Here is a 27,542-nt window from a genome sequence, read left to right on the forward strand (position 1 = left end):
AAAACTTTTTGAAATGTATTTTTTATTTTTTTAAATGTGTTTTAACGTGACATAAAATACTAAAAGATAAAGTAATTTTAAATATTTTGGTAGCTGTTTTGCATTTGAAATTGTTTTACTAATACTTTTAATATTTTGCTAAAAAGTATAAAACTTCTCCAAAAAGCATTGTTAAACATATCTCTATTTTTTTAACAATTACGAGCACGTTTAGGCAACAATTGTGTTTTTATTATATTTTATTATTTTTCAAAAACATGTTTGGGTTGTTTTTTAGAATTCAAATTCTCCTCAGATTTTATCCAACTTTTTCTAATTTTATTTTAGGTTTTCTAAACCATCCAAACATAATTTTAAAAAACAAATTATCTCGATATTCTCAATTTTGAATATAATACAAAAATATCACAAACCCAAACGAGCCCGCGACTCCACCCGAAACTGGACCCAGTCCAACCTATAGTGAATAGGAAAGTTTCGATTTGATTTGCTAATGAATTTGACTTTGCGTCTGGTTTATAGTTTTGATTTGATTTGATCTTATATTATTTGATTAAATTCTCATTTTCTCTCTCATGAGCATCACTCGAGATTATTAAAAGAGAAAAGACTATAATAAACTCCTACAATTATTTATTCAATCACTTTTGTTAAAAGTCAAAGGAAAAATTCTAATTTGTTTCCTCAATGATTCAAGTTTTTATAGAAGATTGACTCTAATCTTCTCTCACTTTTTTATTAACGCTCTGATTAAAGATTATTAACATAAAAAAAAATAATAAAAAAATAATAAAAAAAAAAACTGTAATGGACTCGTAAAAGTATTTATTCACTCAATTCTATTGAGATTCTAAAGCTTATTATTATTATTATTATTATTATTATTATTATTATTATTATTATTTCCTAAATGGTTCCTGGTTTTTACATAAGATTATGAAAATTGATTACAACCTAGTATTAAATAGACATGAACTAAACAATTCAGTAGTTGGTATTTTTTTTTTTTTTCCAATTACTAGTTGGTATTTTAAATGAGTAATGCTATAGACACTCTCATCTCACTCCCACTTCTCTACTTCCAAATTTTTTTAAAAAGAAAAAAAGAAAAAAAAATCCATAAGAGAAATGCGGCAGATATGTTTGGCAAGGCATTTTCCGCCTTTCATTTTTTACTGTTCAAAATTTGAAAAAGCGGAAGCATGTTTGGCTATCTATTCAAAAATTTCTAAGTGTTTTTATGCTTAGAAATGGTCCAAATTGCGTACTTTAAAATTCTATAATTTATTTAAAGTTGTAGAGATCCTGATCCGATTGCCATTATTATGTCAAAGACTTTTTAGACAAAATGTCTGGAAAGTTTGAAGTTGTTCATGAAAAAAAAAAAAAAAGGGAGACATCGCGGGATATATTTTTTGGTGTCCATGTTGCATTTCTCTTTCCACAAACTTGCAAATTCCTCCTCACCCACAACCGGCTAAAAAGGGAAGGACCTTTCCTCTTAGGGGTAGAAAAATCATGATCGGGATAGCAAACTCAAAGCTATGGATGTTGGGTGTGGGTCTTTGGTTGAAATGTATTGGCCTTACTTTATTATTATTATTATTATTGTTTATCATTAATTTAATAATCTAATGGTGGATAAATGAAATATTAAATATAGTATTTACACTCGAATCAACATTTTTTTTTTTGTTTTACGCCCCGTAATTATTCCTCAACCAGGCTTTGGCAGATTATCATAGCAAGTACAAGCATTATTATGATAGCAAAAAATGTGTTATTCGTCATTTATACATTTCCTCATAGTAATTGTGGCCTCTTGAGATAATCGATGACTGCATTAAAGGTGTATTTGCTAGTACTAGTATATCTGAAAATTCTTAATTGGCTAGTTGTAAATAGCCCCATACCGCATAATAAAAGATTATCTTAAACCTACACTGAGGTATTGACGGTGATTCCCAAATATCGCATATCATAATGTGATACGATGAGATAGAATACAATAGAAACAAAGACAAGGAGAATGAGTTACATACTCTTAACAGTCAAAGTGAACCCTTTCGTTTAGAATTTTAAATAATTTGAAATGAATCAAATCTTCCCAATTAGGATTTTAACATACGACCAGTCAGTTAATAGTCAACCGCTCTACCACTGAGCTACTAAAGAACAACAGGAGATTAGATATCATAGAGTTCAATTCTCATTCTCAACCCATGACCAATATGAGCTTCCTTCGAAACTCTAGGAACTTCTTTGTAATGGTTCCGTTACATGCCTCATTTCATAGGAGACCTCAAAGCGACTCTATTTCATTATATAATGTATTCGACTTGGTAATTTCACTAATTTTGTAGTGCATCAGAATTCGTATTCCATTGTACATGAGAAGCAACTTGTAACATAATATTTTCCGAAATCTTAACATCAAACCCACCAACACCGCATATTAAATAGATGAATTATAAAAGTACTCATAAGTACCTAGTCTCAAAATGCTTTCTTACTTGATGAAACCAAACTTTATAAATGAATTTAAATAATTTCAATTATAACTTTACTAGTTCTTTTGAAGCAATAACTCAAATAAAGCTAGTGGTTTCCCCAAGTTGGACATGCTCTGCCACCAATGCGTTGCAACTAGACCACAAGGAGTTCACCAGAACATACGACTTAGGGCTAAAGCCTAAAGGCTTTGTTTTGAGTACTCGAGACTTGGGGGATATATGGTTTAAGTGCAAGCTAGCATTAATGCCTAGTACTCACCGAGTGTCCTGCTATCAAAATTATATGAAAAATGCTAGAATTTCAACTATTTTACAGCTTTTTAGCACGTGTTAACATGTAAAAAGAAGTTAAATTTCATTTTTTTAGGGACTGATGTTTCCCACACCACATGCTAACACGGGTCAAAAGTGGTAAAATAGTTATACAAGTATAGCATTACTCTAATTACATTAGGGCGGAAAAATATATGAACTCCAGCATGAAGGCTGTAAAGTAAAAGGCAAACTTATACAATTAATACAAATTTATCATACATGGGAGCACAAGTGTCTGCTGCAGCAGCAGCGCTCCTGAATCATTCTTTACAATCAACACAAAAAAACTACATGGTGGTAGGGAAAAGAGAATAACGCAAAATCTCTTTCTTTCGAGATAAATTCCTTGCGGGATTCACAGGAATCAAGATACAGTCCGCCCATAACACAAACAAGCGAGATACAGATTCTTTTGCCACTTTTCCTGCATAAACCAGAAGCAAAGAAGAAAATATTTACTGCATCGTGTCTCCTAAAACTTGAAATAAAATTCAGATACATGTGCACCTGATAAAATAATCACAGATCGTATGCTCCCCAGTGTACTTACCTTAACATGGGTGCTTGGAAATTGGGATGTCCGTAAAGTTTCCTGAGTTTCGTCGCCAGGTTTGCGCCTGGGAACACTCAAGATGAGGGCAGCTTGATCCCAAGTTGCAGCTGTTGATGTAATTCGGTAACCACTATCCCAACGCCTATGGATACCCTCACTTGGATAGAGAAAATCAAGCTCCACAACCTAGCCAATGATAGTATACGTCAGAAAAGAGAGAGAGAGAGAGAGAGGCAATCCACTCTAAATTTAGTTAAGTACAAATAAAATTGACACAGAAAACTGGGTAAAGAAATTACGAAAAGCTACCATGCCACTTTGAAATATGGTAGTTTTACTAGTTTGTAAGGACGAATTGCAGACATGAAGAAAGAATGTTAAAAACATGATCAGTTAACCTGATAGACTGATACAGTGATACTTTATACCTTTTTTTTTTTTTTAGAAAAAAATAAGAGTTTTGTGAAAGAGAGAACAGCAATTGTTGAAAATACCACAAGCAAAACTCAACCTGATCACTGAAGCCAGCATTGCGAGACATGACAACACCCCATCGGTGTGCAGCAGTTGCCATTGACGTCACATGGAACCCTTCTCGCCACTTCTTGTTTATCCACTTGAAGGGGAAAGAGTCACTTACTTTGTAAGACTGCTGAGTGTATTGGGTGCCTGCAAAAATTTGGGTCATAATTTCATAAATTAGTAGCCAAAGATAATACTATCAATAAAAGCCATTATACGCAAAGTTGCAGATGTAAAAAACTTATTAGTGCAAATTAAGAGCCTATTTTGACCAAAATTAACTTAGAAATTGAGACGTATTCTTACGCCTGACTCGCAAAGTTTTCAGGAGAAATGACATAACATGCACCAATTTTCAGGACAATGTAAGCTCACCCATCAATATCAAATAAAGTAAACACACCTTTAGACATAACCACAAGGGAGCTCCCATTGTTGGCACCAGCAATAGAACTGATGTAAAAGTTCTTTTCCCATTGTTCCATGATCCATTCCTGTGTATTTGAACATCAAATTAACTTATTGATTAGTAAGTGTATCTCATAAGATGAATACAGGCAATAATGTGCGTGTATTTGTGTGGTACGATAATTCACCTTGTGTAAGAAAAAAGGAGACAGCTCATAAACTTGGCTTGTAAAACCGGTTCCAGCATCCATAATAAGTGCCCAGAGATTAGAACAAGATGCCACACAACTTATAAGAAGGCCATCTGCAATTCCTCTCTCCACATGTTGTGCTAGCCTTGCATCAGCTACATTATAATGGTACCTAACATAAAATAAATGAGCAGGTCATTATGCAACATAACTGTGACGGAATTGTCTTCAACTAAATCTAGTTTCCAAATGCTTATTCTGTAAAGTAAAGTAAAGCAAAGTCAAAGAGACACATTTTAAGTTCTTAGAACATCAAAGTATCCACTAGTCAGCAAAAGATAAAGAGGTGCTTCAGCCTTTAGTCAAGCAAGGAATCACAGAACTCCAAAGGCCAGGTGCCCCAGTAAGTACCCAATGACAAGGTGTGGCACCCTAGAGTCCATCTCTACAAGGCCGTTTAATGTCTGTCAGATTTGACCCTGGCTTTGTTTGCAACTTGAACTTCTTAATGATAAGGGGCATATCTGTACTTTGCTTTGTTTCTCTATGGAGGAAATCTCTTGTATACCACCTGTTAAATAGGGTTGTACCCTTTTTTGTGTTTGTTTATAACATTATTCTTACATATCAAAACAGGCTTAGCTTAGTTTACTCAACAAAACAAAGTCAGGAGCAAATTCTAATAGTGGGATGTCGCCACTCAAAAGCTATAATAAGCCTTTGCCTTTTCGGCTCGTAAGATCATTATGAAATAATAATAATAATAATAATAACTGGGTTGCGCCCCTATGCGCTTTGATTGAATATGCATTACTTATCAAAAAACATTTGCGTAATAAGAACTGCATTTCAAGCTTTCATGGAACCATTTTATGCTATTGATTTGATACACTATATGGAACCCTTCAAAGTAAGAAACTACAAAGAAACAAAATTGCCCCACCCAAAAAGAGGCGTGCGGGCGCACACACACACACACACATAAATAAAAGAACTCATTACAGCTTAAAAAGGAAAAAGAACAAGAAATTATTAAAGAGAGGAGGCTCACTGCCCGTTTCCAATTAAATCTGGCAGCCCACAAAGGCAATGGCAACATCAAACTAAAGATAATGGCTAAAATTGCTCTGATATGACTGAAAGATGTGAACACCGCAATGGAGGCAACTAAGATGAACCCAACAAAAATGAGCATACCAAGAAGACTATAATATGCAAATTATGTCAAAAACTTTTGATAACAAGAATTCCCCTCGCATGCGGAGTACCAAGGTAAGGATTGGAAGAGGAAGGCTGTATTATATGGCTAATTATCAAGATGAACTTTGCATAAGAGGAAAACCTCATCTCCCTGACCTTGATCAGTAAGTACCAAGGTAAGGATTGGAAGAGGAAGGCTGTATTATATGGCTAATTATCAAGATAAACTTTGTCCCTGACCTTGATCAGTATGTGTCAAATACGCAAAAGCTTACAAGTTGTGGTTTTGAATGAACACCAGAAACTTTCAATAGATCCAAAGAGTCAACTGATTTAGGACAGTGACATGAATCCAATAACCCACACAAAACTATACACTTGTTTCAATTAATTATTCAAACCATATCTCTTTGTACAGTCTCAATTAATAACATATGCATGGACGAATTGAAACTCAACTCATATGTCCAGGGGGAGAAAAAGTAGAAGGAAAGAAACAAAACGCAGATCTACCTCTGCTTCATTGGTAGCCTAGCATTGTAAACTGAAATCCACTGCGTAGCAGGAACTCCTAAACGAACCTTCTTCTTGGGTTGCCCATCATCTTCTTCTTCAATATTCAACCTACCACGTTTTTGGCCAACCTGACCGACAAGTTCATAGTGGATGCATAAAAACAACTACGAATAAAAGAATAACCACTAAATCAGAGTTCATCCAAAGTTTAAAAATTACCAAGATTACCTTTTGAGCACCTTCAGTATTTATTGGCCGTAAAGCCGGATTAGGTCCGATCAAGCCCTCAAACAAAGATATTAGCTTGCCATAGTTAGGCTCCTCATCAAATTTCATGTTTACCACAATCTCAAGAAATTGCTTAAGAGGTGGGGGACAGAAGCAGCATAGCATTTCAGGAGAAGTTGCCATCTTTTTTTTGGAAACTAGAAAGGATTTGTTATCACCCTAACAAGAAAAAAAAAAAAAGGAGAAAAAAATGTTGTGGTAAAAAAAAAAAGCTATAAAGCAACACTGAGCAACATTCACTCTAAACAAATAGTATATGTGTTAGTACCTGATAACCTTGCCAGGGCAACCTGCCTCGGTGGAGGAAGATGAGTGTATATGCAAGAGATTCTAGATCATCTCTTCTACTAGCAGTTCTTCCCAAGTGAGCATGGACACTAGCATATCGAACAGTTCCCCTGGGACAATGACACAGATAAGGTATCAAAACCAATTGTAAAAGAGTCGTATTGCAAACTGTAGCCTGGAGTCAAACATTAATTCACCTAAACATATCAGGACGTTGATCATAATCAACATGCTGCCCATTAGAACTATCTCTCCACTTTGTTGCTGCAATATCATGTGTTGATAAAGACATAAGAAAGACGATGTAAAATAAATTAATTTGAGTTTAAGAATTATATGAATTTACTCACCTAATCCAAGGTCAACAAGAAACAACTTCTTCTCTTGTGATGTAGATGGCTGACCAAGCAAAAAGTTCTCTGGCTTAACATCGCCATGTACATAACTAATATCAAACAGAGTCATTAGAAATAGTGGAAATTTATATTATCAAAACAAAGTACACAGGATTGGAGCTATTTTATGGGAAAATTCAACATCAAAATTCTCCAGAAAATCAGGAAACCAACCTTAAAAATCAATTAAAATAATAATAATAATATTACCACATACCCTCTTGCATGCATCTTCTCTAAAATTGACAAGGACTCAACTGCTATGCAAGCGACCATTTCCGAGGACATACTGTGTAACAAAATAAAAGAAGAATTAAAATTGTATACTCATATTCCTGAAAGATCCAGAAACAAGATATACATTTTGAGAGATAGAGAGAGGAGAGAGGAAGAACAACAACAATGTTAGACTAATGAAAAAATATATCATCACATGTTAAAAACAATCAACAAAGAAGCTGGCTCACAATAGGAAAAATAAAAAATACAAAGAAGAAGATGTCCAGGAAACATGGAGATGTATCTTCACTTATAGCAAGCTTAAAATAAGTTATTAAGATCTGTGCACATCTCTGGCACCCCCCCCCCCCCCCCCCCCCTCTTTTTCCTTAGGGTGTAAGAGAGAGGGTGAAGGCTGTATCATCATTTAGTTTTTCAGGATATATTAAAAAAGAAAAAAAAGGAATTTTTTCACAATGTCTCCAACTGCAACAAAAATATATTAACAGTTCAAGTGATTCTAGTACAGTAGACCATAAAATCTCTTGCAATTTATTTTAATGATATGGCTGAGGTTATTTTACTATGATATAAGAGGAGAGATGACAACCAGAGGAATTTAGGTGTTCTTGTTCAATAAAAATCCAAAAGAAAACCTCTATGAACTCTGACTGTGATATTTGATAACAAATGAATTCATGACCACTATGAACCGCTCTTAGTCATAAGTCAATTGAATCAATATCAACCCCAAATAAATCAGTCTTTTTACAAGAGCCTAATCCTGAGGCATGATCCTCAGTAGCCTAGTTTAAGTCCTGCCTCGAAATAACTTCATTGACCTTGCCTCCAAGCAAGCCTCAATTAAAATTTACATCAGCTCAGCCATCCACTTATTCAAGCTTCAGATTTCAAGAAAACAGAATAAAATTCCTGGAGGTAAGGAAAGATACAAGGAATGATACTCACGCCTGCCCTGAAGAATTCCATACATCCCACAAGCTGGGCCCTAGCATGTCCATGACCTGCATATTAACTATTATAAAGTTAAAACAAGTAAAAATGGAGAGATAATAAATGTGGTTTGTGTGGACCATACCATTACATAATAGTCTCCTTGCCTCCCTTTGTAGTGTACTTTCGGCACTCCATGACTACCACCGAGAATGCTATCCAAATATAAATAAAAATAAAATCATAAACACACACACACACATATATATATATATGGTAAGTTAATCTAGAGGCACCATTAAAAAAAGGGCCCTACTTGTACACTTGCCACTCATATGGTGGGCCATAATTGCAGCCTTTGCTATTTCTGTGCTCAAATTTCAGAGCTACCTGATATAAGCACACAAATCAGGAGTTAAAGTCAATTGACAGATATTCATATAGATTTAAAGAGTTCTAGAGAATCTAAATTGAGCTAACCTCCATAGCCCCAGGACCTGCGGTGCGTTCAGTTCCACCTGAAACACGACGACCAACAAACACCTGACCAAACCCACCTTTGCCCAATTTCCTGTCTATCTTATATACAGGTGACCCTCCTACTGAGACCTTTAGAAAAAATAAAACAATTTTGATCAATGCACCCAACAAAAATTAAGACAATAAACTCCACCAAACTCTTCAATAGATGCTTTATTGTCCATGAAAAATTGAAATCAACCATATTTCTACACTATATTTATCCATATAGGAGAGTATAACTAAACAAATGAGAGGCATATGCATGCAGACATGCAATCAGAATGGAAACAAGTATGTAACAAATAACACATAAATAGGGACTTCAAAACAACAACAAACCTTTTTACTTCAACCAATAAAAGAAACAAAATTCCTCAACATAATGATCACAAACACACTCCAAATCACGGTATTCAAAACTACAACACAACCAGATATTTGCAAGCAATGCACTACACAATAAACCATTTACAGTAGAACCTTTTTTGAGTTTCTAACAGCAACCAAGCATAACCCAAGACAGACTAAAGCGACTAAAGATGGCATTCCATAGAGTGCGTGCGACCTCGCAATAGAGAAGATTTATTCAATTGCTGGTGGACGGGTGGTCGCTCCCGAAGTGCGGTCATGTGAAAGATGGTTCCTTGTTGCCTTTTGTGGTACTTGTGGAGGAAACGCAACAATAGACAGTTCAAGGACAAAGAAATAACCATTGAGGAGCTTATTTCCTTTTTCTTTCATTCTTTGTACTCTTGGACAGCTGTGTTCCTCCACCATTAGTGATTAGTTTTAATGATTTTCTTGTTTTGTTTTCTTCTTCTTCTTAGATGTCTTTCTTGTATACTCCCTTTGTACTTGATTGCTCTTTGCGTTATTAATGATATAACTCTTACTTATCAAAAAAAACATACCAAGGCATCATGTTTTGCAATCATAGCGCCATCGCAATTAACCTACCATAGAACCATCAACGTACAACTACAACACCAACCCAATTCATAAAACACCAAAAAAATCAATTGACCCGCCATAGAACCCGTTTTTCGCAACAACAACACACACCCAGTTCACGAAACAACAAAAATCAACCATCGAGAACGCGCATACCTTCTCGGGAAAAGGCGCAGTGCTGCCCTCTTCCTCTTGCCCAGCGGCCTTATTGGCGCTCAACCCACCACTATCATCAGCCATCGGACCCTTCTCTTCCTTCCCAACAACCTTCTTCCCCTTCTTCCTCTCCGACCCACTGTCCCTCTCCGATATCACAATCACCTGCTGATGCTCCTCCTCCTTCTCGAGCTTCAACTTCTTGGCCCTCGCGACCGCCGCACGGGTCTTTACGTAGTTCCCAACCGGAGGCTCCGATCGCTTGTGCGCGACCTTAGCACGGCCTCGGCGGACTCCTCTGCGAAGCTCCGGCATTGCTCAAACCCATACAATAGGCGTCAGAGTCCAAGCCCAACAATTCGATCATTATATTGCTCAGCTCTCACATGGCCGAAATCGGAGATTCTGGTTTGGGGGAAAGCGGGAGGGCGGGGAGTGGATGAAGGATTCGGCAGAAACTGGAGCGATTGGAGGGAATTGGGGGTTGGATTTTGGGGGGACTAGGGTTAGGGTTTGGTGAAATTATGCTAAAAAAATAAAAATGGAAATGGAGAGATGGTCAGAGAGAAGCGCCGACTCGAACCGTATTAGACCATTTGATGGTAAGGGAACAGAGTGCCAAATGAGAAAGGGGTTTGGTGTTTGGTGGGACCCGCTGGTGCATGTTTTTATTTTATATTTGGACTACTCAAATTTTTTGGGCTGTTTGCAATTTTTTTGAAAATATTTAAAATTGCGAATTTCGATAGATTTTGTTTTTTTAAATTATGTTTTAATGATTTAAAATATGAGACAAAATTAAAAAAAAAAAAATTGAATTTAAATTCGAAAATACAAAATTTTAAAAGTATTTGAAAAATAATTGTTATCCAAACATGCAATTTCTCAATTTAAGTCTCATTTCTCAATCTTCAATAGCAACATCTCCGGCTATCCCTCCACCTCGACCCGCCTCCTTTGCCCCTACCTATGCACCTTATCTTCTGGTCCTCTTCCAGTGGAGTGACTTGCACAATTGCCCCACAAAAACTCATGGCCGATCATAAGGTGGTTTGGTCACCCCAACAATTCATCATAGATCTCACATAATGGGCAGGAGTGGAGGCTAATATGGGTGTTACACGGACTATCAAACCAATTTGTAGAGAATATATTATAAAATATGTAATACTCTTAGTACAATTTTTTTTTATTTGATTCCTTTAGGTCAGTCTGCCGTCGAAATCGAAGTATTATTCGATCCATATAGATATGACGCTTTACATGAGTCCGAGGTTTACTCAACATGGATAGATATACGTAGTGGCCCTACCTTGAAAGAGTTCATCATCGTTAAAAACAAAAAGGGCTTGTTTGTTTAATATTTTATTAAGAGTGCCCTAATATATAAAATGTCATGTCAGCAAATGTTGTGGTCTACACCTTAAGAGTGCACGAATAAATCATGATCATGTTTATTGTATGATCTAATTGGTATGCATAAGTAAAATTGGTGGGAGTCTCAATTCTAAGTTGTCTTTTGTTTTAGGCATATAAGATGTGATTAGTGGGAGTCTCAATTCTAACTTGTCTCTCAAGACAAGCCAAGTCATAGTCTAACACTAATCCTACCAATGAGTTTTATTCTTCCCAATAGGTGGATCAAGAATATTCTACCATGTAAATTTTATTAAATTTTAAGTTTTTTTTTTTTTCAAATTAAATGATTTGATTACACGAGTATTTGTTATTTTTAAAATACGAAAGATATAACAAGTATTTAGATGATAAATACTGAATTGTTAAATAATTATAAATACTGATATGATAAAATCTCACCCGATATGCATTTTTTGCTCGAGAAATGTCGCCTTCTTAACTTGTACTCGCCACTACAAGAACAGTTAAAAAAGGCGAAGCCAAAACGGCTACGTTTCCCCTGCACGTTCAAACAATGTTGCGACGGTGGATTGCGTGTTGGTGAACGTGAGGTCCTCCACGGCTCATTGTTCCATACAGGGTGTGTGGGTGTCTGCGTCACAGAGAGAGAGAGAGAGAGAGAGAGAGAATGGCATCTTCTTCTCAGCTCTCAGCTATCCCACAACGTTTTGCTTTAGCTTCCACGGACCTCGGTGAGCTCTCTCTCTCTCTCTCTCTCTATTTCATATACAAGTACCCACTAAGGAATTTGAGTTTATTTAGAAGTGTCCTCCATAAAAACATGAACTTGTTGGAATTTCTTTAGTTTTTTTTAGCATTAAGCCAACCTATCATGTCAACCTGAGCTCCGGAATATGTTGTCTGAATTTCCAGTATGGTTCATGAAAATAAGTAGAATGATTATCTTTACAAATGTTTCTGGAATTTTCAAAAGCTTTTCTTATTTTTGAATGAATCTTCCAAAAGGGTCGGAATTGGTTTTTCATGTCAGTTGGGCCTCAGTCTGTTTTGGGATTTTTTATATATGTATGAAGGTGCCGTGTTTGGCAATCCTGGAATGAGTTCCATTGGACTATTTCCAACTAGATATGTGTTAAAGCCATGAATTGGTTGCTTTTCTCTTGTGCAGATTCATTTTCGAGAGCTTTTCAATGCAGAAAATGGTATTATTGTTAAGAATTGTAGAAATAGAATTGGAATAGCATCATATTGGTGAAATTTAAACTTGCAGAGATGCCATTGTTTGCCGAGATGATTAATTAACAAAATGAATTATTTGGTTTTCGGGGATGTTTGAATGGGTGAATTCATGGCGATGCCTCATTGTTTTGAATTTCAGTTTGTCATTTTACTTGTGATTGCTATGAAGACTATATTAATGTGTTAGGTTGTATACTGTTGGGAGACAGTGGTTTTATCTGTCATTCATTTCTGTTAAATTGTAGGTAAACTCAAGTCCATCAGGATTCCCGTGAGATCTAGTTTGGAAAATGAGAACCGAAGTCCCGGAAATTCAGACAACTCATCAAAACCAGCAAAGGTAAAGGTTTCATTTTTTTATCAGCATGTATTGTGTTTGAAGGAGATGTGATCACCATTTCCTTGAAAGCAAACTTTTTATGAGGAAGACATGGTTGCTAGTAAGTAATGGGGGAAGTGGTACTCATTATCGATTGCTTTCATTTGAGTTAAAGTACTACTTGGTGCTTGTTCTGTGATGAGTCCCAACATTCACCACAAATGACTGCCATTCATTAGAATGTGATGGTTCAAGTGGGAATTTTTTCCCTTAGTTGGGCCTTGGGTCACATTGAATGTGTTGTACGTGAATTTACCAATGGCATGGTAGGATAGAGAACATTATATATTCTCTTTATAACACTTTCTGCAAGATGACTTGAACTGCACTATGGATGGGCTTTCCTGTTCTTTAGGAATAACCGTTATTGAAGTGACGATCAGATTAGTCATTTGAGGGTCAAGGTACCAAAATTGTCTATATTCTGCCAGTACAAAGTTTGTTTACTGTAGAAATTGGTCGACTATATCATATGAACTACTATCTTAGAGACATCCAGAGCACTTTAAAATTTCATAGAAAAGGCTTACCTTCAACCAAGTGAGGTTTCCTTTTTTGCACTGCAGGGTTCTCAATTATCAATCTCTCGGCGTTGTTGTCTCACATGTTTATGTTCAACTCTATCTTTGATAAACAATGTTGGTACCTCTGCTTCCATACAAAAGGCAGTTGCGTTGGAAGGAAAAGAAAGACCAGCATGCCGGAACTGTGGGGGCAGCGGTGCTATACTTTGTAAGTGTGAATTTCCCTATGTTTCATGTTTGTTCTATTTCCCCATGAGAATAGTAATCTGAAGTTTGTTACACATCTTGCAGTACATATACAACTTGTCGAGAATGTGAAATTCTATAAGCCCTAGAGAAACTAGAGAATTTTAGAGCTGCTAGCTTTGTATCTTTTAATATGAACGTAAACTGCAAGAAACTTAAACATGAGATAGAACATTGATATCTAGATCATGGATCTTGCCCTAGAGTGAATAACAATTGTCCCTGTTTACCTCAACTCCTTACTGTTATAAGGTCATTTTTTGGTTCATTGATCTGTTCAAAGTCCTTAGTTTTCCAAGAATTTGGCTTACATATGAAGATTGTCTTATGGTCTCAATGAATAAGTTTTTTCTGTTTTATTTCTTAATCTTTAAGATATGGAAATCCTACTTGAGGACTATTTGCCAATTAATATAATTTAAGATGGTAGTAACCACACCTGCATTCTCCTCTAGCACATTTCATAATCTGTTTCTAGTTGTCTATGTAAAGAAAACCAAAACATACCCTTCTTGGAATATTCTATGCATTTAATGTGCTACATTTGGTACCCAACTCTGGTCCATAAGATGTTCATTTGCTTTTATTTAGGTGATATGTGTGGTGGTACAGGAAAATGGAAAGCTCTAAATAGAAAACGGGCCAAAGATGTCTATGAATTTACAGAATGTCCAAATTGTTATGGTATGTACTTTTTGACACTCACCTTCGTGTTAGTTATTTAGTTATAGTTCCTGCTTTCATTCAATTGTTTTGTTGCTATTCTAAATACTATCTGATATTGGTTCACCAGTTAAGGACAAGGGACATTGTTTGACATCCAATTGATCTGAATACATTCCATTTGCTTTTCCTGGAATTTTCGCATGAATTATCCTTAATAATGGAGTCAATTGCAGCATTTGGGGTCATTGCCTCAAATCACAGAAATTGAAATTTCAATCAACACATCGTTAAAAGTTTTCCCATAGATAGAACTGAGTAGACATATTTCCCATCTTAGTTATGGTAATAAAAGGACCTCTTTGTGGGGTGGGGTACGTTGGTGTGGGTTTTTCATGGCATAGCCTATCCCTGTAGAGAGTGGTGTACTTATTACCAAAAACTACTGAAGAAAAAGAAACAAGTCATTTGTCCTAGCTAGAAAGATAGAAGAATTTTCAACAAGGCGCTGTTAGGGAAGTGGTTGTGGCGTTATGCTTATGAGAGAGAAGCTCTGTGGAAATCCGTGGTGGATGCGAAGTACGGCTCTACTAGGGCTGGTTGGTGTTCCTTAGATCCCCTTGGGTCTCACGGTGTGGGGAGTTGGAAGAACATTAGGAAGGGGTGGAGCTTGTTTTGTAGATATACCAGACTTATCTTGGGCAATGGGTCGAGAATTCGTTTTTGGGATGATGTTTGGTGTGGAGAGATGCCCCTCAAGGAAGCCTTTCCAGTTCTATATGATATAGCTTGTGTCAAGGATTCTTTGGTAGAAGACCATTTGGTAGTGGTAAGTGGCTCCTATCAGTGGGATGTCAGATTTTTCCGTGATGTTCACGATTGGGAGGTGGACGTTATGGCTTCCTTTTTCTCCTTACTGTATGCATCCAAGGTGACTCAAGATGGGGGGGACAGGCTTTGGTGGACCCTCTCTCGCAAAGGGTTTTTTGATGTTAGATCATTCTATAAGGCTCTTGCCTGCAAAGAAGCTTCTTTTTTCCCCTGAAAAAGTATTTGGCGGACCAAGGCCCCATTGAAAGTGGCCTTCTTCGCTTGGACGGCAGCGTTAGGGAAAATCCTCACCTTGGACAATCTCAGAAAGAAGCGTGTCATTGTGATTGATAGATGCTGCATGTGTAAAACGACCGGGGAGACTGTGGATCATCTTCTTCTTCATTGCGAGGTTGCACGCGCTCTTTGGTATGTCATCCTTAGCCGGTTCGGTCTGTATTGGGTGATGCCTTCTCGGGTGATAGACTTATTTGCATGTTGGTGGTCGGGGGGACGGTCCCGTAGTGCGGTCGTGTGGAAGATGGCTCCTTGTTGTCTTATGTGGTGCTTGTGGACGGAACGCAACGATAGACAGTTTGAGGACAGAGAAAGAACCATAGAGGAGCTCACTTCCTTTTTTCTTCATTCTTTGTACTCCTGGACGGCTGCGTATTTAGCACCTCTAGAGATTAGTTATAACGATTTCCTTGTATTGCTTTCTTCTTCTTCTTCTTAATTGTCTCTCTTGTATACCCCCTGTATACTTGATTGCGCTTTTCGTTTTTCTAATAAAATTTTCTTCTTACTTATCAAAAAAAAAGAAAGATAGACTTTGTTATTTTTATTTTTATTTAAAAAGTTCTACTATTAAGAATAGTTTTCTCTGTCAGTTTCACCTTTTAATGGTATTGAATTTCATAGGTAGATGATTAAAGACTGTCATCATTTCAAACATTGTAAAAACCTATTGGTACTTGAATCCTTAACGATTTAACACTAGAATTTTTAAATGATTATGAAGTAACATAAGATGCTTATAAATTTTATTTTTTAAACAGAAAAGATCATATACAAGAAAATTTTGTGGAAAAAAAAAAATCGCTTGCTGATGGCATCCTTGATACGCTGATATTAAATGAAAAACCAAACGTTGGTGTAACTTTGATATTTTGACAAACATATTTTAACAGAATTAGAGAGAAACAGACACTGCTCTTTATTTCAGTAGTTTGGATATTTCGGAGTACTGAACTTCATTTAAGAGCTCTGCATGCTCATAAATGCTCAAGGATGCATGTGAAAAGCTTAGCAAAAAGTTTTTAGGTAAGGACACACGTCAAGGGGTATGAAGCTACCTGCTACTCTATGCACAATCCTAAATTGGGCTATGACCATCTTTAGAAGCCCCAACACCCCCCACCCCCCCCAAAAGAAAAGAAAATTCTTAGCAAAATTGGTATGTCAGATTATCTTGGGTGTGGTACAATGTTGACATTGTTGCATGGTAAAAGACATTGATTTTCATCTCTTTTCATTTTGGTACTTAATGCCTATCCTGATTGTTTTAACTTGCCGTGCCTGCTTTATTCTGTTTCCGTTATTTTCATGCACTAGTAATTTGGAATTACTTTGATGAGTGACGATTTCTTGCTTCTTTTTGTGGGCAGGTCGAGGGAAACTTGTGTGTCCTGTTTGTTTAGGGACTGGTGTACCAAATAACAAAGGTCTTCTTAGGAGGCCCGACGCTCGGCAATTACTTGACAAGATGTATAATGGTCGGCTGCTGCCGAACTCTTAAGTAAGTTGTCTTAGCATGCCTCCCCTCGAATTCTTAGGTTTGATGGATGTGGTTTCCTAATATTATAAATTTGTATTTTAAATGCTGCAGATAGAGGCTATTTATTTGACCACATGCAGGAGTACACTTCAACTAGTCGAACAAAGAAGAGGCAGAGAGAGTATAGACTACCTGTCACTCCAAGTGCAGCCCTGTTGATATACTGTTACTTGCCATAGTCGCTTCCGATTTGGGCTTGATATGGAGGACTGCAAGATGCCTTTTGCTTACTTACGCTGCTATACTTTGGTGTGCGCCTTTTGGTAGTTAGGAGGGCAAGCATATGCTGCTATGATATATATATATATGTCATCATTGTATGTGTTGAAGATGGAAACTACCAATATGACATGATTATATTCTCTTATTTATTTCTATTATTATTCTGATTGTAATCTCCTACTAATTTCTTTCCATTAGTATTCCTCTCCTATTTAAACCCATGTAAACTTATGGAATGATCATCATGGAATAAACGGTTTATCTTCTCTTCTCTTCAATTTTCCATTTTCTCTTCTTCAACATGGCATCCGAGCCTTCTGGGTTCTTGAGTTTTCTCTGGATCGGTAGCTAGGAGGACAAGTATATGCTGCCATATATATATATATATATATATATATCATCATTGTATGCCCCATGCGGTACTTGATTATTGCATTTCCCACTACAGAAGCTTTTAGTGATTTGAAAAATTAAGACACTCGTTGAATGGTTGACCACAAATTGGAAGCATCAAGTTAAGCACCTTTGTCTATTATGGAACATGGACTTTGTTACTGAGCTTTACAATGTATTTGAATTAAGTGCATGTTCTTTCTAGCATTGAAATGTACTTGTTCTATAAGATTGGTCTACTTGGTTTTAATTAGGATTTCAGGAATTGACAGTTCAAGCACGGAATCTCTGAAGCCTTTTTACTTGTGTTTCCATTTTCAACTCAATAGGGCTTCTGGAGTAGATGTAGAATACATGGACCTGGACCCTGGCCTTTGTCCTCGAAAAACAAAAGCTCCTCCACCCTCTGCAAAGCCTCGCCCCCATATCTAAGGGAGGAGGGAAGAGCCACCCCTTCCTAATTTACTCCTCTCCCTCATCTTCTTTCTCTGTGTGTTTTTTCTCATCCTTTTGTTTTTATGTTCTTAGCACTTTCTCCACCTATACCATCCACACACCTACCAGTCCCCACTCCACCCTCCGCCAGTCCTCGCTCCCACACGTGCATGCCAAGCGCTTGGGCCGCATGCGTTGATGCCCCTTTTGGTCCCCTACGGCTGCAGCAGATTTGAGGCTCTTCTATCTCTGCTCCCTCCCTTCATGTGGAGCCTTTTCGGCGCAAAGAAAATTTCAGATTTAAATCTAGCCACAAAAAACATTGTTCTTGATGTTATTTGACATTCAGTCCTTGAAAGGGACTCCCCTTCTATTAATTTTATTATTTCTTAGTCTCCCTACCTCCTTCAGAAACTAAGATTTATTTGGTTGCCTTAAGCTGCTGGCAGCTTTTCCACTCGCTTCCTCAATCAACGAGGATTCTCCTAGGGCTGTGGAAAGGACTTGCTTTGGATTTCTGTTAAGAATTGTGTTCTTTTTTAGTTTGTTTGTTTTGGTTTTGTTATTTTCTTCTTGTTTAGCTTCTGTATTTTATTGTAGTTCTGGTTTATATCATCTAAAAAAAAGGAATACATTGTGGAATGGAAGGGAAAAAAAGGAGAGAGAGAGAGAGAATGGATTAAAGGTTTTACAGATTGGGTCTGCTTCCTCATGCCCCCAAAGCAAGAAGCGTGAATTATGTTCCCAAATTGATCATTTTGCCTGTCATTGCCTATGGAACGAGTGGGGCAGTTGAACTTCTACCAAAGCTTTTATTAATGAAAAATGCTTAAGGTACTATAATTTTGACTATAATTCTTATAAATTTACGTCACAATTCACATGTATAAAAATGGCTGATATGTGGACTGTCATATGACAGTCAGTTAATAAACGTGGTAAGCATTTTGTGGACTGTCCACATTGTAGTAGTTGGTGTAGCAAGTGTCATATGAACTGTCACACTAGTTTGTAAGAGACTTATAGTAAAAGTTGTAGTACCTCTAATAACTTCATCAATTGCTTGGCTTCCAACAACTTATCCCGGTGCACTAGAGGTAACAAAAGGCTTAGGGAAATGTATTATGATCTTATGATCATGATCCCTACAAAGTCACCAACTTCAATTGCTATTACCAAAAAGGAAAGCAAGCTTTCTATGGCAATGAAAAGCTGAACTGCTTGGCAAGTGGGAAAAAGGAAGAGAAGGGAGTGAATTTAATGAAAATGCCATGTAAATCACCTTCTTCTAACGAATTTGGCCGGAATCTGACCATGGTCAGAAGCCGGCCGGATCTAACTGGATCCTGCCATTGATCCAACCGGATCTGGCCAAAATGATCGGGATTCGGCCGGATTTGGATGGATCCGGCCACTGATCCGGCCGGATCTGACCAAAATGGCCAGGATCTGGAGGAGTCCGGCCGAAATCCGACAATTTTGGTTGGATCTGGCCAAACGTGCTTGCCGGAATCCGGCAACGACAACCGGACGTTGCCGAATTTCGGCAATAGTTGCATTTTCTCATTTCGTAATTTTTTCGTACGAACCGAACGCCGGAAAATGATTTCGAGAAAATTATTTTTTTTGAAAATGATTTCGTCGAAAATATTTTGCGACGGAAACTATTTTATGTCGAAACAAACGGAGCATTACATGAAAGAGAAATACAATTGTTAAATCACTATTTAAATCGATAAAAAATAAAAAATTTAATAATTTAAAAATTGTAGAGTTAAGGTTCGACTTCGGGACCACAACTTTAATACAATGTTAAATCACTACTTATCCTAAAAACTTTTAATAATAACTAGGTTATAAGCCCATTGATTCAAATTTATACCCACCGTAAATGTGTACCAGGGCATGCATCCATTACAAGTCAAAATGGGTTAACATTCAAAATCAAGGTGAACAAACAAAATACTCTTATGTGGAACTGGGGATCAAAAATTCAAGGCTGACTGTCGGGCAGTCTGATGAGAACAGAGTGCTCCGGTTTGTGTGTACACTCAAAATCAAGGTGAACAAATGCCCGCTCAACTTCCGGAAGTTTCTCTAGCTTATCCTGCAAGGCCTCTCCAATGGCGTGTGCATCTTTTAAGGGTAAATCTTCTGGAAGTTCAATATCAACCTGTTTCCACAATGTAGTCAAAATCATTACTTGCTAAATATTTAAAACTAGGAAAATTGTCCCATACTCTCATGAGTTTTGGCCTAAGTTTCTAATTTTTGAAGGAAATGAATTTTGACAATGTGACAGATAGGTCCTTCTGTCAATTTTTCCGTCCAGTTTTTAAGGATAGAAATACCAGTTAACATCTTCTTCGAATAAGACCAATGAAGTTGTGCCATGTATGCCTGTAAATAACAAAACACAAAAAAAGAAAGAAAAAAAGAAAAAGAGAGAGATGGAGGGGTGACTCCACCCTCCACCCCAATAGCAAAGGGGGGTACCCCTTGCAAGGGTAGATGGGGTTGCTCCATCCCCACTGCTGAAGGCTGGCCGCACGAGTCATTTTCACTGTTGTGGTGTGGCCCCCTTGCGAGGGTAGAGTGGTGGCTCCACCTCCCTTTACCCCTGACAAAGGGTGGCAGTGGAGGTGGAGTCACCCCTCCATCCTTTTTTCAACCTTTTTTTGGTGTTTTTTTATTTGCAAGCATACGTGGCATGATGACATGACATTTAATACATATTAAGTGATTTCATTGGTTTTACATGGAAAATATGCTAGTTAGCACGTCTACCGTTAAAATCTTGACAAAAAAATTGATGAAATAATCTATTTGTCACATGTCCAAAACTCAGATTCTTAATTGTCAAAATTAGAAACTCATATCCTTATCCAAAACTCGAGAGAATTAAAGATAATTTTCCTTAAAACTAGGATGCTTCAAAGAGAATAATGTAACTTCTGATGGTCTACCATAGACATTCCACCTCATGGTGTAATAAAATTGAAAAGAAATGTCTCGCAAAATTTTTCATTTTCAAAATTTATTCTCAAAGGTATCTCAAAGCCTCAAAGGGAAAGGTAGCTCAGGAGTTTGATCTGTTATTGTAGACTGAAATGTTTATGCAAAAATGAGTTGAAAAAGAGTAAAAGTTGTGATCGAAAGCTTGCCACTATTTGTGGTTGATCAGAAATTTACATGACTAACCTCGACAAAATAAAGAACACCAAAAGTGTAAGCACGGACAGTGTCAATGCGCTTGACTTGAGGGTGCCTTATGACAAGATATGTCAGTTTCTGCAAGAATTCAGGAGGTGCAGACTGTCCCACAAGCGTAACTGCACCAACAAACCCATCTTAATATAACTGCAATACAAAATCAAGATGTCTTTGATATTCTTCTTCTTTTTATTTTTATTTTTTTTTCTTTTTCCTTTTTTTGAGGTAAGATCACGTTTCTTATCACAAATTTGAAAACTTTTGAAGCATAAACAATCCAAAGAAAAGAATATTCTTTGCAATCAAACTAACACATAAACAGAGTACATGTAAAATTAACAGGTCGGAATCAATCAATATAATGAGCTTGAAAAGCAAAATCTCTGAAAGCAATGGATTCTACAACACAAAAATTCTTCTATGAGGAATAGTGCATTTAAAGAGAGTTTTTAAATGGATAAACATCCAAAGGAAGTATTAACATTACTTCTGTAGGGAAAATATGAGTTGTGATAAAGGAAATCGTGAGTGAATGGTAGTAAAGTGGGTATGAAAGAAAAAGATTAACAGAATGATTCTTGGATTTTGGAAAGGAACTTCCTTTTCATTCTTTTTGCTTCTTCATCAGGATCAAACAAGGGATTGTGAGATCAGACAAAACAACCAACCTTATTTGGCTTGGTGGTTAGTTGTGTGTTTTGCTATCCCCAAGACCAAAGGTTCAAAGGTTGGTGAAGGAAAAGAAAAGAAGAAGAAATCAGATAGAACAAAGATGAGGTGGATGGAGTACCTGCATTTTCCATTACAGTTTTAGACCAATTTGAAATAGTGTACAGCGCAAGGAGGATAGCACCAGTAGGGTCAATCCACCAGTAGAATATATCACCAAGAAGAGCAGCAGCTAGTCCAACTACATTTGTTACCACGTCGAAAAAGTGATCCTGGGTAATGGCATTTCAAGAAGTTATGCTGCTGATAACTAGAAGGATAATACTTATCAAAAAAATAACTAGAAGGATAATTGATAAAAGCGAAGCTTCTGAATTTTTAAAGTGAAGTAGGAAAACCTTTGCATATGCCCGGACAATCTCATTTACTGAGCTTCTACAGTACAACCAGAGGGCAAGTTTCACCACAGTAGCAGATATCATGATTGCGCATAACCATATCAATTGATTTGAGGACAAATCTTCAGTAGGGCTGTCTTCAATTAGTTGTTCTACAGCCTGGAGCAATATCTGAAAGCCTGTAAGAAAATGGAAGGGTATGACAACGCCAACTTTATAAACAGGAATCTATACCACATTCAGAGAAGTTAAAGATATAGTTTTATAAAGAGAAGAAAACCTCTTATGGTTTCATCACGGTGTTAAGTTTTGAAAAGAATCAAGCTCTTTGAATATGTTGGGACAGAACATTACAACATTAAAGTGTCAAGAGGCAAAAGTTTGGAAATTTCCATCGGAAAATGTAAGAAGAAGCCTGTGAGAAACCCAAAGACATCACAATATCTTTCCTAAAGAAATTATGCAATATTCCAAGATTAAGAACACAGTGAATAAAAGCTTCTTTGTAATACTACAGATTAGATATGTCTCTATCTCATTGTTCCTAACTTCCTAGATAGTAGTAGTTGCAATTGATCAATCTTATAATCCAACAAAAATCTGTTTCACTGTAAAGAAAAGTTGCTCTGAGGAATGATAATAAATTGGGGGGAAAACTAGTCTTGGAACCATCTTTTTCGAAAATAAATGGTCTATCCTTCCTTGATTATGAAAAGGAAACTTCTAAATTGGCTTTGGCTTAGAGCAGTTACCCACTGAAACTTGATGCAGAAGCCGTCCTTAAACATGGCAAAACCATAGATCTTCTTCATAAGCAGCAGGGGGAAGTGACCAGGACATCCATCTATCTATATTTAAGTTCTTGTGGAACTCATCTGGAAGAATATTAAGCTCAAGCCTCACGCAGTGTCCAGCAAAATGGCCAGAATGCACAACATCGGGCACATAATTGCTCAAGGATTAATATTGCAGACACAAGGTGTAAAATTTGCAACATTGTGACACATCACGTCTCCAAACAAGAAAAGGTTTCAGAACATTTATAAGCTCTGCGCCTGCCTCATAATTCAAGTGAACATTGTCTATTTTAATGGGATCATGAACATTTTTATCCATGTTTTAACAGCAGAAGGAAATTCTCACTCATAACAACTAAGGAAGCCAGACCAAGCTACCCTTTCATTTAACAGTGGGAGAGAGGAATTTAGAAAGCAGAAAAAGTACCTAATGTGTTCTTCATAATTCCTTATCTAAATCATCCACTTCACATGTATCCAACAGTGTATCAACAAACTTACTAGTATTAAATGATTTATTTATTTTCTCAATGTTAGGTAGTTCAACATTGTTGTGTACATGAAAGAAGATGGTCTCATTATGTCAACCGCAGCACTGATCACTGATATCGATCGAGTTAGGAGCTTAATCTATTCTGGTCCAACTAACAAGAAACCATTCATTAGGAGATTTTCATTTTTGAAAAACTATCCAATTAATCTATTCTGGTCCAACTTGCAACATTTCACTAATTAGGAGTCTTTGTGAACATTTTTGAATCATCTAATATAAATATGAGCAAGTTCCTATAGTTTTCAATTCACTTCGCAAGAAAAGCCAAATTTAAACGTTAATTCTGCTGCCTATATTAGTAATCATGGTAAGAATTCAACAGATAGGCAATTGCATTTCCTTCATTTTGTATGTCTTTGACGAAAGCTACCTCATGTAATAACACAAGTTCAAGTAACAAAGAAGTTCATCATAAATATGGTAACTAACAATCATGTGACAAAAAAACCAATGGAAACTTACAACAGGTCAAGGCTCCACAACATACCGAGTGTAGCCATGATAGCAGCAAAGACGATTATGCCTACAGGCTGCATCCTCAACTTTCCTATAGGGTATTTATAGATATTTATGTTCTTCATTGACATATGCGTGAACCAAAGTATGAAACCTGCCATGAGATCAAGTAAAGAATCTAGTGTTGATGCGGCAATGGCTATGGATCCACTCTTTATTGTAGCATAGATCTGAAAATTGTAATGCCATTGTTAATTCTAGGAGTTCATATATGAGCAATGGGTTATAAACACTATCATACCATATCAAGTGGTGACTTAAGAGTACAAGGACACATGTTCATCAATTTTATACTCCATCATAGAAAATAAATTCTTCTAAGCCTTTTAACCTGAGCTACACACGTTTTCTTTTGAAATTTCTTTTTATTTGCAAGCTACATATGCACCCAGTGTGTCTTAAATCCACCTCCAACCCATTATAATGGGTGAGAAAGCACATTTTGAGGGGCGTTGAAGTCCTGAACTCACCCTACACCCTGTTCTTCTTATAGGGGAGGAAGTACCCTATGAGGTCTTAAAACTATAACCTCAACCTTCAATCCATTCTTACATGAAAGAAGTGTCATTTGAACCGGAGCTCGTTATCTTATAAAGAGTAATGCTATTTAATAGACTCCTGTACAACTGTCATAACATTGTATGATAGTTGTATAAGAGTATACTAAATAGAATTACTCTCTTATAAACTATGAAATGAATTTAAGCCCACATTCTCTGTTTCTCTCTCTCTCTCTCTCTCTCACACACCTATTATTATTTTATATATATATATATATATATTATAGTGATGGAACTAGAGGGGGGCTGGTGGGGGCCATGGCCCCCCTCCAGTCCCCCTAGCAATTTTTTATTTTTATTTTTTTTGGTCAAAAATAGATTTTTTCAGCTTTTAAATTTGTTAAAAAAAACACATTTTAGGTCTCGTTTTTCAACTATGGCCCCTTAAGAAAATTTTACTACAGTCTCCCCCCTAAAATCAACTTTCTAGTTCCGTCCCTATATATATATTCATAGAGCATTGGAACACAATGTCATTCAAGTCTAGAAACAGTGATAGATCTCGAAACAACCTTCAATGCGAGAAGCACAACATTTGCATAATTAGATATTCGCATAGCTCTTTCATGTTGAGACTGTTCCTTCTTCTCCTCCTCCTCCAGGAGGTTCTCATCATCTCCGTTGATCGCGGGTGTCACCAAAGTATCCACTTCCTCAAAGGACTTCAAGGTCTCGAATTGTCTCTCGTAGTACTCCTTCTCTCCTACAAATTAACAACACAAAACCACACCGCATTCCACCTAAGAAGTCGCACGTAAAGACATATTTTACCAACTCTAAAATCACGACTGAAGCTTCTTCAATCTGTGTAGATGTATATATGCGCATCTATATATAGCATGTTAATCCTAGCATAATTCGAAACAGAACCACAGCTTAGATTCTATGTTAATCCTATCAGAATCACTACTCTGATACAACATCATCCTAATAAAAGCATGTTAAATCTTCAGTTACCCAGAAAAGGTTAAGATGGTCGGAGTTAGAGACATACCTTTGGTTAAGCCTTTGGTTCTGGAAAGATCGAGGTCGAAGGTGGTCGACTCGAGGTCGAGGCCAGACCGGACCTTGTCAGGCAGCCTTGTCACAAACTCGCTCCTCAGTGAGTTCACCGAGTACCGGCGGCTGAGTAGAGCGCGTCGACTCCCCACCCGACCCCCCTCCTTCGCCAGCAACGGCGATTTCGGACTCGATCCCTCCATTTCCGGATCCCCAGCAACAAAGCAATCAACCAAATTCCCTTGTCTCTCTGTCTGCCGCCTTCCTTAAAACGCAACCGAACTGTTTTCACTCTTCAGTGAGAACATATATATGATATTTGGATTTTTGATTTTTTTCTACCCTTTGCTACACCGTACATCAGTACATGTGACAACGAGTTATTAACGTTGTGTGGGGCCTTTTCGGATCGGCAATGATTATTGTTCCTTCTTTACGGTCAACCCATCCGTTTGGTTGTATAATCATTTTTATATTATATTCAAATTACGATACGTTATGACTTGTTTTTTAAAATAATATTTAAATGGTTTAAAAAATTTGTGAAAAAAAAAAAGGGATAAAATCTTAATAGAATTTAAATTTTTTTTTAAAAAACCCAAACATGTACTTAAAAAATAATAAAACATGATAAAAATAATTATTACCCAAACATGCACATCATATTTTATCCATCATTTATTTTTTTTTTTTTTTTTTTTTTTTTTTTTTTTTTTTTTTTAATATAAACGAAACTAAGGAGGGATAAACATTGACACATCAATTCAATGTAATGTAAGAATAGTATGTATATTTTTCTGTCCGCTTCCATTATTCTTTCACATATTTCATTTTATCGTAAATTTGGACACGTTCATATGATACGAGATCTTGTGTCTTGTTCATGGAATATGATGAAACGGAAAGAAGTTATTTTATGGTCAAATTTTGTTTTATTATATTTATCTATATGTGTTGTTGAAAAATTTAACTCACATACACCCAATTAAATAAAACAAGGACAAAAGCCATATCTATCGTACCAATTAAGAAAGGTGTTGTTTGGTTAAGTTGTTTTGAAGCCAATAATGGCAGAATCCAAACATCAAGATGTGTTAGGAACAAAATTTTGTGGTGGTTAAATAATAAAATAGATGTGAGCCAGCTGCTCTAGATATATTAGTTTAGGGATTTGATTCATACACAACACCATCACAACAACCACACAACAACCCCTCACATGAGGGTGGGCCCCAGTGTGTGGAGTCCACCCTCATGTAAGAGATTGTTGTGTGGTTGGTGTTGTAAATTTAACATTTTTCATTAGTTTAATACCCCTGCTGTATAACCAATAAACAAAACCTTTAGTGGTCAAATAACAATATTCAGAATATTAAAAAAAAAAAAAAAGGATGAATTTCTTGAATTTATTATCAGTTTATTTTTAATAAATTATGGCTCCTGCGGTGCATTATATATATACTCTATAGCCTACTCAAACTGTTATTTTGAAGTGTATGGTATGTTTTGGTTTGAATAATATTTAGAATAATATTTTACATTTTTTTAAAAATAAATTGTATTTTATTTAATTTTTTTTAAAAAATAAATACAAATAATATTCAAATTTATCAACCCAATAGTATTCATTCATGACATTTTCAATGGTAAATTTCAAACACTACGAAATATCTCCCAATGTCAAATCATACACGAATCCCAAAGACTATATTAAATAA

The 27,542-nt window shown here is 36.5% G+C and overlaps 3 protein-coding genes across 3 annotated transcripts; 1 reads left to right on the top strand and 2 right to left on the bottom strand.

Moving 5' to 3' along the window:
* Positions 1 to 3,002: 3,002 nt before the first annotated feature.
* LOC133877313 (casein kinase 1-like protein HD16) lies at positions 3,003 to 10,583 on the bottom strand. Its single transcript, XM_062315569.1, has 16 exons — positions 9,992 to 10,583; positions 8,843 to 8,971; positions 8,679 to 8,752; positions 8,508 to 8,577; positions 8,378 to 8,433; positions 7,407 to 7,478; positions 7,145 to 7,239; positions 6,992 to 7,058; positions 6,775 to 6,904; positions 6,447 to 6,665; positions 6,216 to 6,346; positions 4,500 to 4,674; positions 4,307 to 4,397; positions 3,893 to 4,050; positions 3,379 to 3,567; positions 3,003 to 3,252 (listed from the first exon to the last, which is right to left on the bottom strand). Exons 1-16 carry the CDS (start codon positions 10,304 to 10,306, stop codon positions 3,193 to 3,195), a joined length of 2,031 nt encoding a protein of 676 aa, XP_062171553.1. The 5' UTR covers positions 10,307 to 10,583; the 3' UTR covers positions 3,003 to 3,192.
* Positions 10,584 to 11,926: 1,343 nt separating this feature from the next.
* Positions 11,927 to 17,569, top strand: LOC133878153 (protein PHOTOSYSTEM I ASSEMBLY 2, chloroplastic). The gene is made up of 6 exons (XM_062316661.1): positions 11,927 to 12,102; positions 12,856 to 12,950; positions 13,556 to 13,721; positions 14,351 to 14,443; positions 16,900 to 17,030; positions 17,121 to 17,569. Exons 1-5 carry the CDS (start codon positions 12,039 to 12,041, stop codon positions 17,028 to 17,030), a joined length of 549 nt encoding a protein of 182 aa, XP_062172645.1. The 5' UTR covers positions 11,927 to 12,038; the 3' UTR covers positions 17,121 to 17,569.
* A 2,284-nt stretch (positions 17,570 to 19,853) lies between these two features.
* Positions 19,854 to 26,163, bottom strand: LOC133878307 (metal tolerance protein 4-like). Its single transcript, XM_062316837.1, has 7 exons — positions 25,820 to 26,163; positions 25,338 to 25,528; positions 24,237 to 24,435; positions 22,400 to 22,578; positions 22,123 to 22,273; positions 21,321 to 21,451; positions 19,854 to 20,292 (listed from the first exon to the last, which is right to left on the bottom strand). The coding sequence occupies exons 1-7, from the start codon at positions 26,025 to 26,027 to the stop codon at positions 20,113 to 20,115; spliced, it is 1,239 nt and encodes a 412-aa protein (XP_062172821.1). The 5' UTR covers positions 26,028 to 26,163; the 3' UTR covers positions 19,854 to 20,112.
* Positions 26,164 to 27,542: the final 1,379 nt, after the last annotated feature.

This window comes from Alnus glutinosa, chromosome 9 (genome assembly GCF_958979055.1).
Source record: "Alnus glutinosa chromosome 9, dhAlnGlut1.1, whole genome shotgun sequence".
NCBI classification, from domain to species: domain Eukaryota; kingdom Viridiplantae; phylum Streptophyta; class Magnoliopsida; order Fagales; family Betulaceae; genus Alnus; species Alnus glutinosa.